The sequence below is a fragment of the Heterocephalus glaber genome, unplaced genomic scaffold, assembly GCF_053883595.1.
Source record: "Heterocephalus glaber isolate CG9 unplaced genomic scaffold, H.glaber_assembly_v1.0 deba00000347, whole genome shotgun sequence".
NCBI lineage: Eukaryota > Metazoa > Chordata > Mammalia > Rodentia > Bathyergidae > Heterocephalus > Heterocephalus glaber.
Window position 1 is genome coordinate 60,793,325 of NW_028258143.1, and position 16,796 is coordinate 60,810,120.

General features: G+C 38.1%; 1 protein-coding gene across 9 annotated transcripts in view; it reads right to left on the reverse strand.

The window, feature by feature from the left end:
• Cerkl (CERK like autophagy regulator) overlaps positions 1-16,796 on the reverse strand; it is a 126,534-nt gene that overhangs the window by 33,552 nt on the left and 76,186 nt on the right. For all 9 annotated transcript variants that reach the window (XM_087201155.1, XM_087201153.1, XM_087201129.1 and 6 more), the window contains 2 exons: positions 11,393-11,524; positions 3,368-3,431 (listed from right to left, as the gene is read on the reverse strand). In XM_087201155.1, the coding sequence (XP_087057281.1) occupies positions 3,368-3,431; positions 11,393-11,524 (196 nt within the window). The remainder of the gene's footprint in view (positions 1-3,367; positions 3,432-11,392; positions 11,525-16,796) is intronic.

Genomic DNA, 16,796 nt, shown 5'->3' on the forward strand with positions numbered 1-16,796 from the left:
AAGGCGTTAATTTAACCACACTTAAGAGTTATCCTGAAACATAAATCTTAGAATAACTAGTCCATTGTATGTGATAAATATTACTGTTTTCAGAGAAAGTAAGCACCTTGCTACGGCCCCAAGCAGAATGATTCTGCCCAGAAGAGTAAAACTGAGGCCAGATATTTTATTCCCCCTTTCTAAAGAATAAGAAAAAATAATAAATGGCTGTTTGTGTATTTGTCGACCAGCCAATATAATCTTGGAAGTGTGAATATGTTATTGGCTTTTTGATTCAGTGTTTTTTTGTGTGTGAAAGGAGATTTTACTTTTACCTTAGTAAATAATACAGATATTGTGGTCAATCTGATACAATGTCAATATTAGCCAAATAATGTCTCAATTATTGTGGGTCTAGTTAATGTTAAAATAAACAAAACACTGTAATTCAATAAATTCAGAAAAGTGCTTGGAACAGAAAAGTATTTGGGAAACAAATAGCAAAGAGTTAGTATATTTACAATTATATAAAAGCTACAGGTTGGTTTAACTATATTCACATTAATAAATGCAGCTGCTTGTGCTTGAAGTATATGCAACTCATTTTACTCCTTTCTTTGCCTTTACAAAACCTCTTCTTCATGCCCAGTGTAAACAGTGGGCAATATGGACTCTGAAACCCCTCCAAGCTCTAGCAGTGGGTCTGAGAGCGTTTGCTAGAATACACTGCAGCGGGGAAGCAGCTGTCATCAGTACTGGTATGCTGTTTCTGTTGACTTTAGAAATATGTCACAATGTGTCTTCCTAGAAACATGTAACTTATTTTTTAAAACTATAAAATCTTAGGAAATAGCATTTCTTAAACATCACTTGCCCGATTGTTTTTGCTTTGCTGAATAATATACATTAAATCTTCGATGGTAACCTCCCCGGCTTGTGTCCCGAACTATTAGAAATCACTAGTGACTTCCTAATCATTTCCCATTGATAGTTCCACTAGAGTCAAAAGAGATGCCACAGGCTGAAGGAATGTGTCTATTTCTCATCAAAATGAAATAGTATCCTAGCTACTTAGGAAGCTGAGGCGGGAGGATTGCAAGTTTGAGGCCACCCTGGGGAACTTAGCAAGACCCTGTCTCAAAATTTGAAAAATAATTATGGGCTTGGGATGTAGCTTGCTGGTAGAGGACCTGCCTAGCATATCTAAGCTCCTAGGTTCAATCCCAGTACCTCTGCCAACCTCCAAACTAGCACTTTACGTTACCTCATATCAATCTTAAATCATTTCTATAATTGTTTTAAAAAGTGCTTCTAATTTCACCATTTGAACAGGTTGGGGGTTAGGAAATTTACCTATGTAGAACACTCAATTTCAAACAATTCCACTTGTTGAGGAATTATTGATCTGAAGTACATAATGAAATTATGTTTCCATTCATCTCCCCGTATCTTCTCTATATATTTCTAAGTATGGGTACTTAAAATTAACCTTTTATTAAGAAACTATCCCAACCACTGTACCAATTCCTACCAGAAAAATTGAACCTATGAACATAAATAAATAGTTTAAAGGATTTTGGAACATTGATAACTTCTAATGGAAATGTTATATTATTATTAGTCCAAAGTAAACAACGTTCTACAGGGTTTGCCAACAGTAAATTCACAGAATACAATTTATATAATGGTCAGGCCAAACAATTTGCTTTCAGAATATAGGAGTAATAATTGAAGGATTTATGTATTGTTTAGCACTACAGTGCAAAATAATAACATCTGCATTATAAATAATAATTAAATTGTTCAGATAAAGAGAAAAAACATTATCCCAGTGCACTGAGCAATAGTCATGCTTAATTCTGCAAAGTTTTTCTTAATTCTTCCACTGTATAATCACTAGAAGAATCTATTTTTAGTAACCACATTCTGCAGAACATTTTACTTTGCTGGTGGGCAAGTCCAGGTTTGATATCTCTGATATTTGTTACTATATTTATATAATCATGTTTTAAAGCAAGGACTCCTTTGTAATGCATCTACCCTCATGTGTTCAGAGTTTGCGACCATATTAACATAGTTTGGGCCTGACTCTCTCAGTTACTTGAGAGAATATTTCTTAAATATTCCTTCAAGATGATTTCCAAAATGTAATCCATGCATCCTCTGTGTAGTTCTAAGTACACAGACATAAAGTAACGACCTACCTCATACTCTTGATCCTCATTACTTGTAGAATATTGCCATGTCAGTTGGCTCCCTTCAATTAAATCCCTTTTAGCTAAATCATCTTTCATTTACTAAACTCTTTCATCCTCACCAGACACTGTTTTGTCTTATCAAAGTATATTAAGCATTAAGCAAAATATATTAAGCATTTGTGAAAAGCAATGCTATCCATGGTCCGTTCTGACTGAATCACTTTCCTCCACACACCCTAGTTTTCCTTTGGCAAAATTAAAGCCTTTCACTTCCTGCAAGTGTAGAGGCCTTCCTTTCCTGACTGAGAGTCTTTTGTTGCTCTCTGCCCATCACCAAGCAACAAGGGTAATTTTCATACTTACCAACTTTTTAAGCTCTCAGATAACCACTCTTGTAAAAATCTTCCCTAAAGGAATATGTTTTAGTCATATATCAACCCATCACTTTTAGCAAATCAATTCACCTGATTTTTAAAAATCGCTATTAAAGGGCCGGGTATTTAGCTCAGTGGTTTCGCCACCTGCTGCATAAGCACAAGGACCCAAGTTCGATTCCCGGTACCAAAAAAAAAAAAACAAAAAAAAAAACGGCTATTAAATGTATACCACCAACCTTATTTTTAATATTCATATCCCGGTAAGTAATCGCTGCATTATCCACCAATACCTTGTAAATAATTTCCAGCGCCTACTATGAATAACACATTTATTTGATAGTCATTAATTATAAGATAATTAAAATTAGCATCTTTTATTCATTCTGAAACTAGTAGATTTGTTATTACCAAATATCTACCCCAATGAATCAGAGCTAAGTTAAGTATTGGTAACTATTAAAACTATCAATACATTTGTAAAAGAAAATCATTGCACAATTATACCATGGAACCAATGTAATATTATCCATCAATGTTTTCCTAGATACATAGTAAAAGTTAAAAATTAAGAATTTTAAATGCAACTGGTGCATATTAAGTAAGAACTAGGTAGTGCCCTGTGATTTTCCATTTATAATTAGATTTCTATTTTTGCTTTTCTATACCAGATACTGAGAAGTGGATGCCATATTATCATTCAGTATCATTACATAGACATGAAAAAACAGCCTGATTACATATATCACAAATGCTTAAAAATTACATTTACTAACATAAGCCATATGATATATACAGAGTAATAATATAACCTACCCATCGAATCCTTGGAGTTCACATTCCTTAAGGAGGGACAGGGCATGGCCTTTATATTCTGTTACTATTTAAAAAAATACAAAAAAGTGAAAGTTTCAAATAATGATCTATATCTTTTTAACTTGGTTTGTCAAAATAAAATGATTAATATATGATCAGGTCAAAAAACAACATTTATTCTTGAATATTTATATTTTAATCACAGGAAAGAGAATTAAGTGTTAGCTGCCCAGTGAGTTTTCTAGCTTTACATAAAAGAGGATCACATGTTTGTTCCAACTGCGAAAGTCATCTGGGGATACCCAACACACAGTGCTCAGAGCATTCATCTTGGTGCCTGTCTGTTTAGTATTCTCCAAAGAAGACACAAGTCCTTTAAATCAGAAGCTTAGGAGCAGGAATATTTTGAAAATACAGCATATTAGCTGGCATCGAACAGTCAATGTTAAATCGCTTTGGCAACCTTACATGCACAAATTAGTGGAAAGGTTAGTGTAAGATTTACATACCAGAAGAATGTGTATCTGGAACCGCTAGACTAAAAACGGAAGAGTTGGATGTGAAAATATAAAGTCAAGCCAGCATCAACGCTAAGACCCAACCCAGGAGGAGGGTGGAACACAGGTCCCCCAGAGCCTGGGTCCTCTGAGGAAATGAATCTGTCACACTGTATCGCTGTCTCCACAGTCACTGATGCCCTCCGCAGTACTGTAAATGCCAATGAAGATAGGATAAACGGGCACACTGCAGATGGCACCAAGCATCACAACCACATTTAGCATTTTCCGGGGCAGCCCTGCCAGAAGAGACAGCCCAGCTGTACCTACCCATCAAAGATTTCTGCTGACTGACATGACATTGCAGATGGAATTTTTGCGTAAGAATGTGCATCATTATATGCAAGATTACATTAATCTTTCATGCCTGTCTGTCCCTGGTCCCAGGATGGTTCAAGCTTTTCCTAAAATGTTTTTAGATATTGTTAAAAATTATTAGTCTTGGTATCTAAGAGAATCATTGTATATCCAGTAGTGTTACACTGTAATTCTCCCATAACTTACTTAAAAGGCTGTTAACATTCATATGGTAAAACCATTCTCTATTAAATTCTAATCAGGAGCTGTAATTAAATGTAAAATATTAATATTAATAAACTTGGAAGATTACGTTATCATAAAAGATATAATTTGTGGCTACAGTAAGTAGTTCTAACCATACAATGAAAAATAAGGTCTTACACATACATTAAAAATAATTAAGGTCCCCGGGCACGCCCACCAGCTGCCAGTATAGTGCGTGGGCAGAGCGTCCCGGGTTGACCGGAACCCCACTTAGTCCGGCTCGCCATGCCCACTTGCAACCAGGAGATGTGAGGACGCCCCCAGGCATACCCACCAGCCATCACCATAGCCATGCGGGCGTCTGAAACAACAGCCCCTCACCCCACCCCGGCCTCTTGGCTGTGCAGCTACCTGGTTCCACACTACAGAGGCACAGGGTGGAAGGCCATTGTCCTGAGCTGCAGAAGTGAACAACAGAGAGAGGGCCTCTCTCAGGCTCCCTGAGGAAAACTGAAGCCCACTGGAAAAGTGAAGAGAATCTCTGCAACAAAGGCACACCAGACCATCATAGTTGGTAAGTTGGAGGGATCATCACCTCCCATCAGAACCTGCACTATCTTCAGGGGAAGGGCAGCTGGAACCTGCAGTAGAGCCTTGCAGAGTTCAACCCTGCAGGAGGTCAGGGAGCTCAACTTGGGACTTGCAGCCAGAAATCTGCCTGAATCTCACGTGTCTGTGACTGGCTTGCTGAGACTCATTGACATATAACTGTACACTGCTGCCCACATTGTCTATTGTGACAACAGAGCCATACCCTGAAGGAGGCCCCTCATTTGTATCTTTTATTTGTTATTTTCAAAATTACCACTATTTTTTTGCTCTTATTTTTAATTTTTTTTCTTCTTTTTCTACTCTTTCAAAAGTTTTTTTTTCTTTTTTCTTTCTTTTCTCTTTTCTTTCTTGCTTTCTCTCTCCCTTGCTCCCTTGCTGTCCCACATTGTGCTTCATCTCCCTTCTTGTTCCTGTTCTAGTCCTAAATCGTATTTCTTCTTTATTTTCCCTTTCTTTTCTTTTTCCTTCTCTTACCTGTGTCCTCTGGCCTCACTGCTAACCTTCCCCTATCCTTCTACCTACCTATCCCTCCCTCCTCAACTCCTTTTAACTCCCCATCCCGAATGGTAAAGTTGCTATATTGAAGAGTTTATTCACTGTAAACATATGTTGAGTTGGTCCTTGATTTTTATTTAATTCACACAGTTAAAGGTGATAGATTAATAACTACACAAATTGTCATTTTCTAAGAGGTACTTGATGTTATTGTGTTGCTGATTATATCACTTGGGCTAAGGTGTTGTGATTGATCTAATTAGTTGTCCTTCCTGGTATAATGAAAATGAGATAGCCTCAGAGTCATTAGAGACTCAAAACCTAAAGACCAGCTATATCTGGAAGACATCTCTGAGAAGCAATCATTCCATAAGGGTTCTAAATACATCAACAAAGATACTTACAATAAGCAACTTCAGAGTATCAATCCAGGAACTAAATCAAGGACAGTACCAAAAACAAAAATGAGAAGACGTTTAAGGAAGGCACAAACTCAGAATTCCACCCCACAAAAGGCAAATTCTGGGGGAAACAAGGTTGAAAAGTCTGATAATCAACCACCTGGACATCCTGAACTGACAGCACAGGAAGTAACAAAACAGATGAATGAGTCTCTAGAAAAATTCAAAATGGAAATAATCTCCCAGATAACTACAGAGATGGTGAGCAGGGTGATTAGACATGATTAGAGGCTCCAGACATGATTAGAGGCTCTAGAACAGAAACAGATTTAAAAAAAAAAAATAGATGAGCTCAGAAACATGCTGGAAGCCATGAATGCCCAGCATAAGAAAGAAATGGAAACCATGATCACCCAACATAAGAAAGAAATGGAATCCATGAAACAGATTCAAACAGATATCCAGGAGATTAGAAACTCCTTTGAAAGCATGCAGAGCAAATTTAGGGAATCTGAAGATAGAATATCAGATATAGAAGACAGGATTGTGGTTAAGGACCATGAAAACAGAGATCTCTTCAAAATAGTAAGGGGCCACGAGAAATCAATCAAGCAGCTGCTAGATGATGCCAAGAAGAATAACATAAGACTGAAAAAACAGAAGAAAGTACAATTGACATTAAAAAAACTGTCCACAGAAGTAATAGTAGAAAACTTCCCAGAGAGAGGTAGAGAATTGGACATACAGATAAGTGAGGCATATAGAACTCCAACTAGCCATGATCAAAAAAAAAATCTACACCTAGATATATAATAGTCAAGATCTCAGAAGCTCAATAGAAGAAAATAATCCTACAGGCAGTTAGAGAAAAGAAACAAATCACCTACAAGGGAAAGCCCATCAGAATCACGGCAGACTTCTCAACACAAGCCCTCAAATCAAGGAGAGCCTGGAGTGAAGTATTTCAAGCCCTAAAAGAAAATAACTTCCAACCTAGACTGTTGTATCCTGCAAAATTATCTTTCAAAATCGATGGGGAAATTAGATAATTCCACAACAAAGAACACCTGAGAAATTTCATGAACACCAAAACAGCACTCCAAACAATTCTAAGCAATATCCTAGACAAAAGACAATGAAGGTCACAACTCCATGAGGCCCAATAGAGGGAAACCACCAGGCAAGGTAAGAAACTAAAGGGAAAGGGGGGGAAAAATAAGAAATAAAAGAGCCAACAACAGTAAAACATCATGACAAGGATGACTCAATATCTATCAATTATAACTATTAATATTAATGGCCTCAATTCACCTATCAAAAGAAATAGACTGGCAGAATGGATTAAGAAACAAAATCCAGCAATATGCTGTATACAAGAAACACGCCTAAGTCAAAAAGAAATTCATAGACTGAAAGTAAAAAGATGGAAAACAGTTCTCCATGTGACAGAAACGCAGGAAAAAGCAGGGGTAGCAATCTTATTTGCAGACAAAGTAGATTTCAAACCAAAACTAAGAGAGACAAAGATGGTCACAACATCCTTGTGAAGGGAACAATCCAAGAGGAAGAGATGACAATCCTAAATATCTATGCACCAAATACAAATGCCCCCAACTATACAAAACAAATATTAATGGACATGAAAAACCAAATAAGCACTAATACAATTGTATTAGAGAGGCAGGTGGATTTTCAGTGTATCCAGTGCCTTGATGGAGGAGCTAGGTGGGCTTAGCCTGATCAGACCAGAAAAGGGCATTTTGTAAGTGAGCACAGAGCAGGAACCATTTCTAATGTGGACAAAGACTCAGCGAGCCTGATCATAAGAATTCACATGGAATTGCCCAGTGATCGCATCCTGCCGCTGGTGCAGCATGCCACGCCAGGACTGGGCACCCACGAGATGCACCGCATGCCTGTGCTCTGCTGCACAAGGAAACTGAACTACAGTCTCAGGACTTATTCTCAGGCTGATTCCTCTCTATGCTGCCTTGACCCTTTCACATTCTATGAATTAGCCTATGAACCAATGACCTCCCAGAATCTCTCTCACACATTCAATGGTACAATCTATGGAGTCTGCTTTACTTTAGGAATGAGGGAAATAAACTGTATCATATGCCAGCAAGGGCTTATCATTCATGCTCTTCTTTGATCCTTATACTAATAGGTTAGTAGAAAAAATAATTATGTTTCCTCTTGGTTCTTTCAGCACTTTTTCTGATGTCATTATTAGAGAAAAAACTACAGTGGAGGTGGCATCAGGGGGCAGATCAGATTCAATCTTAGCTTAAATATTCCAAAAGATGATGTCTATTCAGTGGTTAGGCTTCCAACACAATCCAAAATGAAAGGGGTAAATGCATTTTAAGGAATGTGGTAATATCCACTTTTAAAAGAAATTTATGGGAAAATTTCTAGGTTTTAATATGTATCTAGCAGCAATTTCAAATCAAACAATGTTTTTACAGCACTGTATCTCCTAATGAACTAATCATCATATACAATTTATTATGTTATTTATATTACTTAGAACTAATGCACAAAAGGATATGTTAAAACAATGGACATCCAGAAGAAATGTTCTCTTTTGCACTGCCCTTCATGTATCTTTCTTCCAAATAAAGTGTGAATTGAATCTCATTACACAATGTTAGGGAAATGAAACCAATAACCTTATAACCATATTTCTATTGCAGTTTATACATACAAAGTAGTTTCACAAAACCACATTGGATTTCAGGCAAGAAGACTAAAATTTTTAAGTATCCCTGTGTTTATTCAGTCTACACAAAATAGGAAACTTTTCCATGTAAATATCTAGCCAACCCTGTACACATACTGAAGTAGTTTCACAAGCAAAGGATGCAACTTTATAATTTTGCATATAGGAGTGCAGGCTACCAATAAATAGCCATTCTGCACAAACACAAAACTAAATTCTACATTTGCCTTATGTAATTTTCTAATTTACTCTATGTTGAACTAAATGTAATATTCAATAATAGTTGGACATTTAGGGGGAAAACTTAGAACATACTACTCTTCTCTCCAATACAACTGGAGGGAGGAAAGCACATTCCTGTCATTTCCTCTGCCTTAGCTTTGGCCTCCTCCACTGGTTTCCTTCTCTCCACATCTCTTCCTTTCTAATCTTTATTCTGTGGCTGCAATCATCTTTGCCAAACCAGGTTACAGTGCTACAATGAAATATTTATGCCAACTGTGGATCGATGCACAGCGAATAAACTGCTAGGACTGGAGGAAGGTCCATCCATAGTCTGGACTCAGGGCTTCCTGGAAGCCATTTTTCCCTTTTCTCTCCCTGCTGGAATCCAGATTCAGTTTGGGTATCTTTAGCCTTCAGGAAAAGAAAGCCCGGCCTCAGTTCCCAGGAAGGTTCTTGGTGGCTCAGAGAACAGCTCTTCAAGTTGGTGGTGCAGACTACCTTAGCACAGTTAGTGAGAAGAGAGAAATGTTAATCCATCTTTGGGATTAAAGCACGTTGGGTCTCCCTCTGTCACACATATGTATAACCTCTCCTCATGCCACTAGGGATGAAAAGGTCCAATTTACTGGCAGCTGTTGGTGATGATGAAAAGAACCAAATGTAAAATGAAGTCAAAACTAGAAAGCTACAGCCAGGTTATGAAACAAATTCCCAAGATTCTATGAGTTTAATTCACTTTTGCTCTCCACTCATACATGCTTGCTACACTTCCTTTCCTTATCTTTTGCCTTCCTTGCCTTTATAAAACTGTCCATTTTACATGCTTTTCTGACCCCTCTAATAAAAATCAATGTTATCCTGAGATACCATAGTTCTTTTATGTATGCAACAATTAAAATATTTAGTTTTAAGTATCTGTTTGACTATGCCCTAAAAGTAACTCAAGAACAGGTATGATAAAATATTCATCATGTATTCTGTACATTGCTATAACATATAAGATGGAGATAGTGTTTAACAAAAGAGTCTTCTTCCTCTTCCTCTTCCTCTTCCCTACTTGTCTTTTTTTTTTTTTTTTTGAGATGTCATTTCACTGTGTTGCCTACACTGGTCTCCAACTCCTGGGTTCAGGTTATCTCTTGCCTCAGCCTCCAGAGTAGCTGGGAATACAGGTATGTGCTTTCATGTAAGATTTCAATGAGAGACTCTTAAATGAATAATACATACTTTTCTAATATCTGTGTCAAACTTTAATGTACACATATGAAAGATACAAAATATTTGATGGGATTGAGTCGCCAAATAAGTTTACTCAACTTTTAATTTCTCATTCAAATATGAATCTCAAAATTCTTTGCCCAATCTTTGAAAATCTTTAGTAGAAAGTAAAGACAGATCTGAAGTTTCTCTTGTCCATGTAAATCACCTCTAAGCAAGCCACAGGTCACAAACATGGAAGGCTAACTTCTTAAGCACAGCTTTATTTCAATTCAGAAATTCTTTCTGAGTTTTACATGGTAGTTTTCCTTCACCCTCCACTGTAGTAATGTCTTTTGGGGTGGCTGACCTTCCCACAAACCTTCCACTCTTTAAGAACCTTCCTTCTTCTTTCACTGAACTTCAATGACTTTATGATCTACACTGTGAGTCACATCTCCCACAGGTACAGCTGAGCAGGTTACACTGGAAACTTCTCACTGGGACTAGGAAACTCCAGGTTACTCTAGGTTTCTCTCCTGAGTGTGATTATTACTTAATATTCTTCATCAATTCAAATGTTCTTTTCAAATTTCTACTGTGTCAGAAAAGCTACATAGAATTAAAGCAAGAAGACTTAATTCTTGATGGTATCAATACTTCTCAGTCTCCAGCCACAGGATGTCTCAAACAAGCAAAGGAATTTGGTCACTAAATTTAAAAAGCCTGAGGATATTACTAACCTTCTCTTAATTTTTGCATTCTCAAATTTCTGTTTTCCTTTACACAAACCTATGGGCAATCTTTTAGACGAATTTAGGCCTCTGGTGTCTCTAGATTCAACTAAAACCAGCAGTTGAGTGTTTAGTTTTGACCTAACCAGCAGGGGTCAGAGTCAGAACAAAAACAACCTAAGGGAGGAGTCTGGAAAGAAGTTAGCCGGGTAGCAAGCAAAAGTCAACTGCTTCTGCCCTGCAGAAATACTGTGTGGAGAGCAAATACCTTATGAAGATAGTGAAAAGTGTATGGTTTCCTTGAAAAATCATGCCAAGTAACTGTTAAAGTCCGAAAAAGCTGGAAGAAAAATTATTGATGTTTTAATAAATCAAAATTTTTAAAAATTAAGTAAAAATAAAATTTAAAAAATAACTCTAGAGTGGGCTGAGGTAGGTTATGGAAGCACATAGAAAAACTTTAGATATTACAATTAGCTTCTCAAGTTTGGATTAAGAACAACTTCCAGGTATCTTGCTTTGTAGTGCGTGTGCATGTGTGAGAAATGGTGAGTTTTGTCCTGAACGCGACTTACCTGTCACGTCAGTCTTTATTCCTGCTAGCTTTAGCAGGGGCTCAACCTTCTCATAGTAGACTTCAGAGGCTTCTTTATTGTGACTTTGTGGATTAAGGAATATTTTTAATGATTTTGGCCTGTCTGAAAAACCTAAGAGGAAAAGGATAAAGTTAGAACATCTTGTTGGCATTTTTTCTTTCTTTTTAAAATGAAGTACTTAGTACTTAAGTCTATTAGAATGTACTTAAAGAGGCTCACAAATACTTAAAGACTATTTGCTCTTATTCAAAATTCTTCCCAGAGTATTCATGAATGTGGCTTTAACTTAAAACATTTATGCTTTCCCATCAGTGAATAGGTTTATTTTTCTTGAAAGAAATTACGAGTTGCCACAAAGCGTTTAACTTATGAAGGGAGGTGTAACTAAAAGCAACTTTGTCAACACTGGGAAATGTTCACATACGTTTACTAAAGCTCAGACAAAGCTATCACATGTTACTTTAGCATTTGTTTCTTGGGAAAAGTGATGGGCTATAACAAATAGAAGGCTCCTCTTCCTCTCCACAGATAAATGTGCTCATTATTGCAATCAGGCACCACAGTGACCCCAGGGCTACTGACGCCTGACCTCCTGATGAGCCCACAGCAGGACTGGGGAAGCGGGGACTGGCACAATCAGCACCCAGAGCAGTGCGTGCTGGGAGCTAAGAGGAGGGTTCAGGTCAGAGTTCACTTGGAAAGGGGGCCAGGGGAGGAAAAACCCCTCTCTTGGGAACTGGGAAAGCAACGCCTCTCAGCGGGGAGCCGATGATGGTGCTGCCTCACAATTGGGGCTGAGATTTGATACTACAATTTTCTGGGCTTGAAAGATGCTTATCACGGAGAACTCGGTTGGAACAGGTGCAGGGCAAATTTTCTGTTGTTAGGAAGGGGCAGGAACCAAAAGAAAGCTGACAGCCGTTTTTTTTTATGATGAGCTGCTCTCAGAGAGCCACTTTCCAAGGTTACAAAAGCAGTTAGTAAAAATCCGTTTTTAATAAACCATTACCAAGAATAAGTGAAAATGTTCATTACACCCAAATCAGTCTTTCATACCTCAAGTGGAGACAGTGTTCCATTTCTCATCGTCTTTGATCTAATAGCAATCTTCCAACAGCACGTCGAATTCGTTTGGATTTCAGGGGAGTTTTAGATGAGGAAGAGGGCGGGCCCTGCTGACCCTCTTAAATGTTCCCCGTGACACTGGCCAGGGTGTTTGTTTTGAGAAGACCATGCCACCCCTTGGGCTGGACACCTGCTTGAGTGCTTCCTTCCCCAGTTCAGCATAGGAATGAGCGCCCGGCCCCCAGAGTGGTAACTACTCGCTTTCGCTTCCGTGCCTTCCGCCCCCCCCCCCGTCTCCATCCTGGTCCTGGGGCACAGAGCCCCAAGCTGTTCTCCCATCCCACTGCGTCCTCCCATCAGCCCCCAGCAGCGCTGCACTGGTAGGAGCTCATGGCCGCCTGTGCAGCGAGCCCGAGCCCCTGAAGGTTGCATTCTGGGACTGCTCTCTCGGGACCCTAATTCCAAGCCAGCACCTCTCCTTTCTCTCTCACACATATTCATGAAACACTTAAGTGAGCATGTGTGCTGAGTCCTGGGAAGAAGGACCAGATGAGACACTGCGCATGCTTTGGCGGATGAAGACGCATCCACAAATGCAGACAGCCCTAGACAAGCACAGGCTCGGTGGCAGAAAGGCATGGACTTTAATGGGAGGGAATGAGAGGAGGGCAGTTAGTTCTTACTAGGGATCTGGAAAAGCTTCCAGAAGAAGGGAAGGTGTTTTCACCACCTAGAATTCTTTTTTTTTTCATTACATTTCATCTCACTCCTTAGATAATATCAGGGGTGGAAATTGTAGGCAGTGAGAACAGCTTAAGCAAAGGCTAAGTTAGCACAAGGGAGCTTTAGGGTCCATGTACACTTCCTTACCATAGTCCAGGCCACTGCATTATTGCCAAGTACCAAGTCTGCCAGGCTTTCTTTTGTTCAAGACTTTTCCCGTTCCACTCCACCACAACCCCATTTTAATCAAAATTCTACCACTTTTTCAAAGCTCGGCACCATGTCCTCACGGAAGCCTGCCCTAATCACCACCAGAATGACTCCATAGGCTTCTCTGCTCCATGTAGCCCTACTACCTTTCTACGCCATTTTATATAAAAAGTTCTGATGTAATACCTAATATCTTGAGACTTCCGCTGGCCAGTCTTGGGACAACATAAAATGCAATGGCAGTAACACATTATATTACATTGATCTTTAAACACTCAATCCCATTAATAACACCGACAATAAAATGAAGGACAAGAAGGGAAAAAATTGTCTTCTAATAAAATAATAAATATATAAGACATTGTAAAGTTTTAAAAATCACTATTTTTAGTATCAGAATAATAACTGATTCAGGCAAGAAGTAATGGGTGTTAAAACATCTGGTGAGAATAAACTTGGAATAAAATATTTACATATTCTTAAATTGTCCCTTCTCATTCCTTACTCATTATCCCCTTTAAAAGATACTAAAGAGATGACAACTTAGTACATCTGATTCAAGTTAGGTTAAAAAGAAACAGCTATAAAGGATAGTATCACTGTCCTTTAACCAAGCAGGACTAAGTATGTAAAGCCCAGGATTATTTATATTAAAATACAACAAGGACAAAATAATTAAAGCTCTAAACCCCAGACATCAAGCATCAGATGAAATATCTAGATTGTTTACCTGATACATTTTTCACTATTTTTACACTATTGAAATATTTTTATCCTATTTCATTTTCCAAGGAGTGGCAGTCACAGAAAGGATATTATCATCCCAGAAACCACTTTTATTACTTCCTCTTTCTCCATTCATGTTTTTTCACAAACCACTGCATGCCTGGACATGCCAGGCAGGGTCCTAGAAACTGAGGCTAAATGAGAAAAGCCTCTGCCATCATGAGGCTTCCATTGTCACCGAAGGAAACAGCAACAAACAAGATAACTCAGAGTATGCCTGAGGTGCCAAGTTCTAAGCACAAAACAAATTAAACTTGGCAGCCAATGAGAAGGAAGACAAAGGCTGGAGTGACACCCTAACCAGGGAAGGTCAGATAACCCAGTCTCATTCCCAAGGGCTCTATCTTCTGTTGGGTAGGAGAAACACAGTGAATTCTGAGCAACACAGCCACACAACCATAGGTGTTTACAGGATCCCTCTGGCTGCTGTGTGGGCAGTAGCGACAGCAGATCCAAGAGCTGACAAAGAGCAGTTGCAGCTTTCTAGCTAGGAAATGACTGTTCTTTGACTGGAATGGGTACAGTGGAGGTTATCAGAAAAGTTAAATTCTGGATATGTCTTGAAGGCAGGGCTGACTGGATCTAAGGACTGTTTCGACATACTATTTGAAAGTGAAGTGTCAAGGAGCAGCCAAATGGTGGTTGGATAAAAGGAATGAGGATATAAAATGGGAAAAAAAAAGGGCTAATGACAAAGTGGTGGAATCTATTGTGGTCACAGTTGGGGTTGAAGATTTTAGAAATGCCTGGAGTTGATCTGGTGGGCTAGGAAGACCAAAAGCAGCAGGGGAGGGGAGGATGCCTGAAACTGAGATTCAGAGTTTCTGGTACTGGAGTGTCAGACTCATCGGAATCTCCTGAAAGGCTGGGGCTTCCTAAAGCACAGATTCTAGGTCCCTGTCCCAAAGTTTTGGGTCAGAGATGGGATCCATTTATGATAGGTTGCAAATGATGCTGGTGTCAATCTGAGCTTGAAGAACCACTGCTTTAGAGGAATAATTAAGGGAGGACGTGGATGGAGTAAATTGCAAGTCAAGCTCTTTGAACGAGAGGAAACCAAATACTGAGAGACCATTTACAAACACACCTACAATTATCACAAGAGTCAGTGACAGTAAGACAGGGGCTTAAGCCCCCAAGAAGTGAAAAGAATGACCCTACGCACAGGCTTGCGAGTAGTCCTAGCTAAAGGTGTGGGACCAGAGGTAGAAGACAGCCACCACTTGAGATAACAGTTGGGGAAGCTTAAAGTCCTTGGGAGAGCTGGGTCTCTCTACTAACGCAAGGAAGCAAGGGGAATATTTAGAAAAGTGGTTAACATATAGGAGATTTTGCTAATAAGCACTGTTCATTCCAGAGGGCAGGGTAAAATGGTGTTGTCATTGTTTTCTGCATAAGGTAACTACAATAAATAAAGTATTTAGTGTTTATGAAAGTGACTGGAATATAGTAAGTATTCGATAAATTTATTTCTTTTTAACATACTCTTACTAAGAAGTAAAACAATCTGTTTTCTTGTATCTTCAGATATAATAAAATATCAACATAAATTCAGATATAATATAAATTCAAAGTATTTTCAAACTTTTTAATCTGTGACAAAGAGGTAAAAAATATTTCTCTGTAATGTAACCTTATATTTCTCTTATTATGAAGAAAATTGAGACACTTTGGAAATGTTTAACAGCTATTTGTATTTTTCCACGAACTGTTTATATAACTTCTCAAATTTTTCTATTTTATCATATTAATTATAACAGTGCTTTGTATAGTAAGCCAACCTTGTTTGCTACGAGTTAGAAACACATTTCCCAATGTATTATTTTCCTTTGATTTTAATTTATAATGTCTTCTCCATACTGGAAGTTCTCATATTTATGTGTCTATTGTTGACTTTATTAATCATTTCTTTCATGGCCTCTAGGTTGTGACATATTTAAAAGTCCTTTTTTTAGACTTAAAAATTGTATTTTTCTTCTAGTGCCTTTATGATCTCCATTTTATAAGAATTTTTGTAAAAGGTATATAACTGGAATTTGACTTTATTTTTAACCAGAAGGCTATCTATCTGTCCCAACATCATTCATTAGATAATCCCCACAAATTTTGGTAATATTTCCCTTTTTTGTGGTTTTTGGTTTGTCTATGGTGCTAGGGATTGAATCCAGGGCTTCATGTGCACTAAGCTTACCCTCTATCCCTGAGCTATACCCCAAGCTGCTCCCCATAGAGTTAAATGCTATTTTCAGATATATAAAAATTCCTGAAAGTATTTGAATCTCTTTCAGGACTGTCTAGTATTTATATATCATATTATTTTAAATATTGTAGTTTTATCATATTTTATAGGTGTCAAAACTGATTTCTCCTCATTACTTTTATTTTTCATTCATGTCTATTTTTATTATTTATATGTATAATTTGGGGGAAATGCTGGGGATTGAACCCAGGGCCTCAGCATGCTAACATGTGCTATATCACTGAGCTACATCCTAGCCCACACAATGTTTCAAATCAGTTTATCTATAACAAATCCTCTGAATATTTTATAGGATTATGTTAAATATAAATTATCCTAAAAACAATACTTTTATGATGT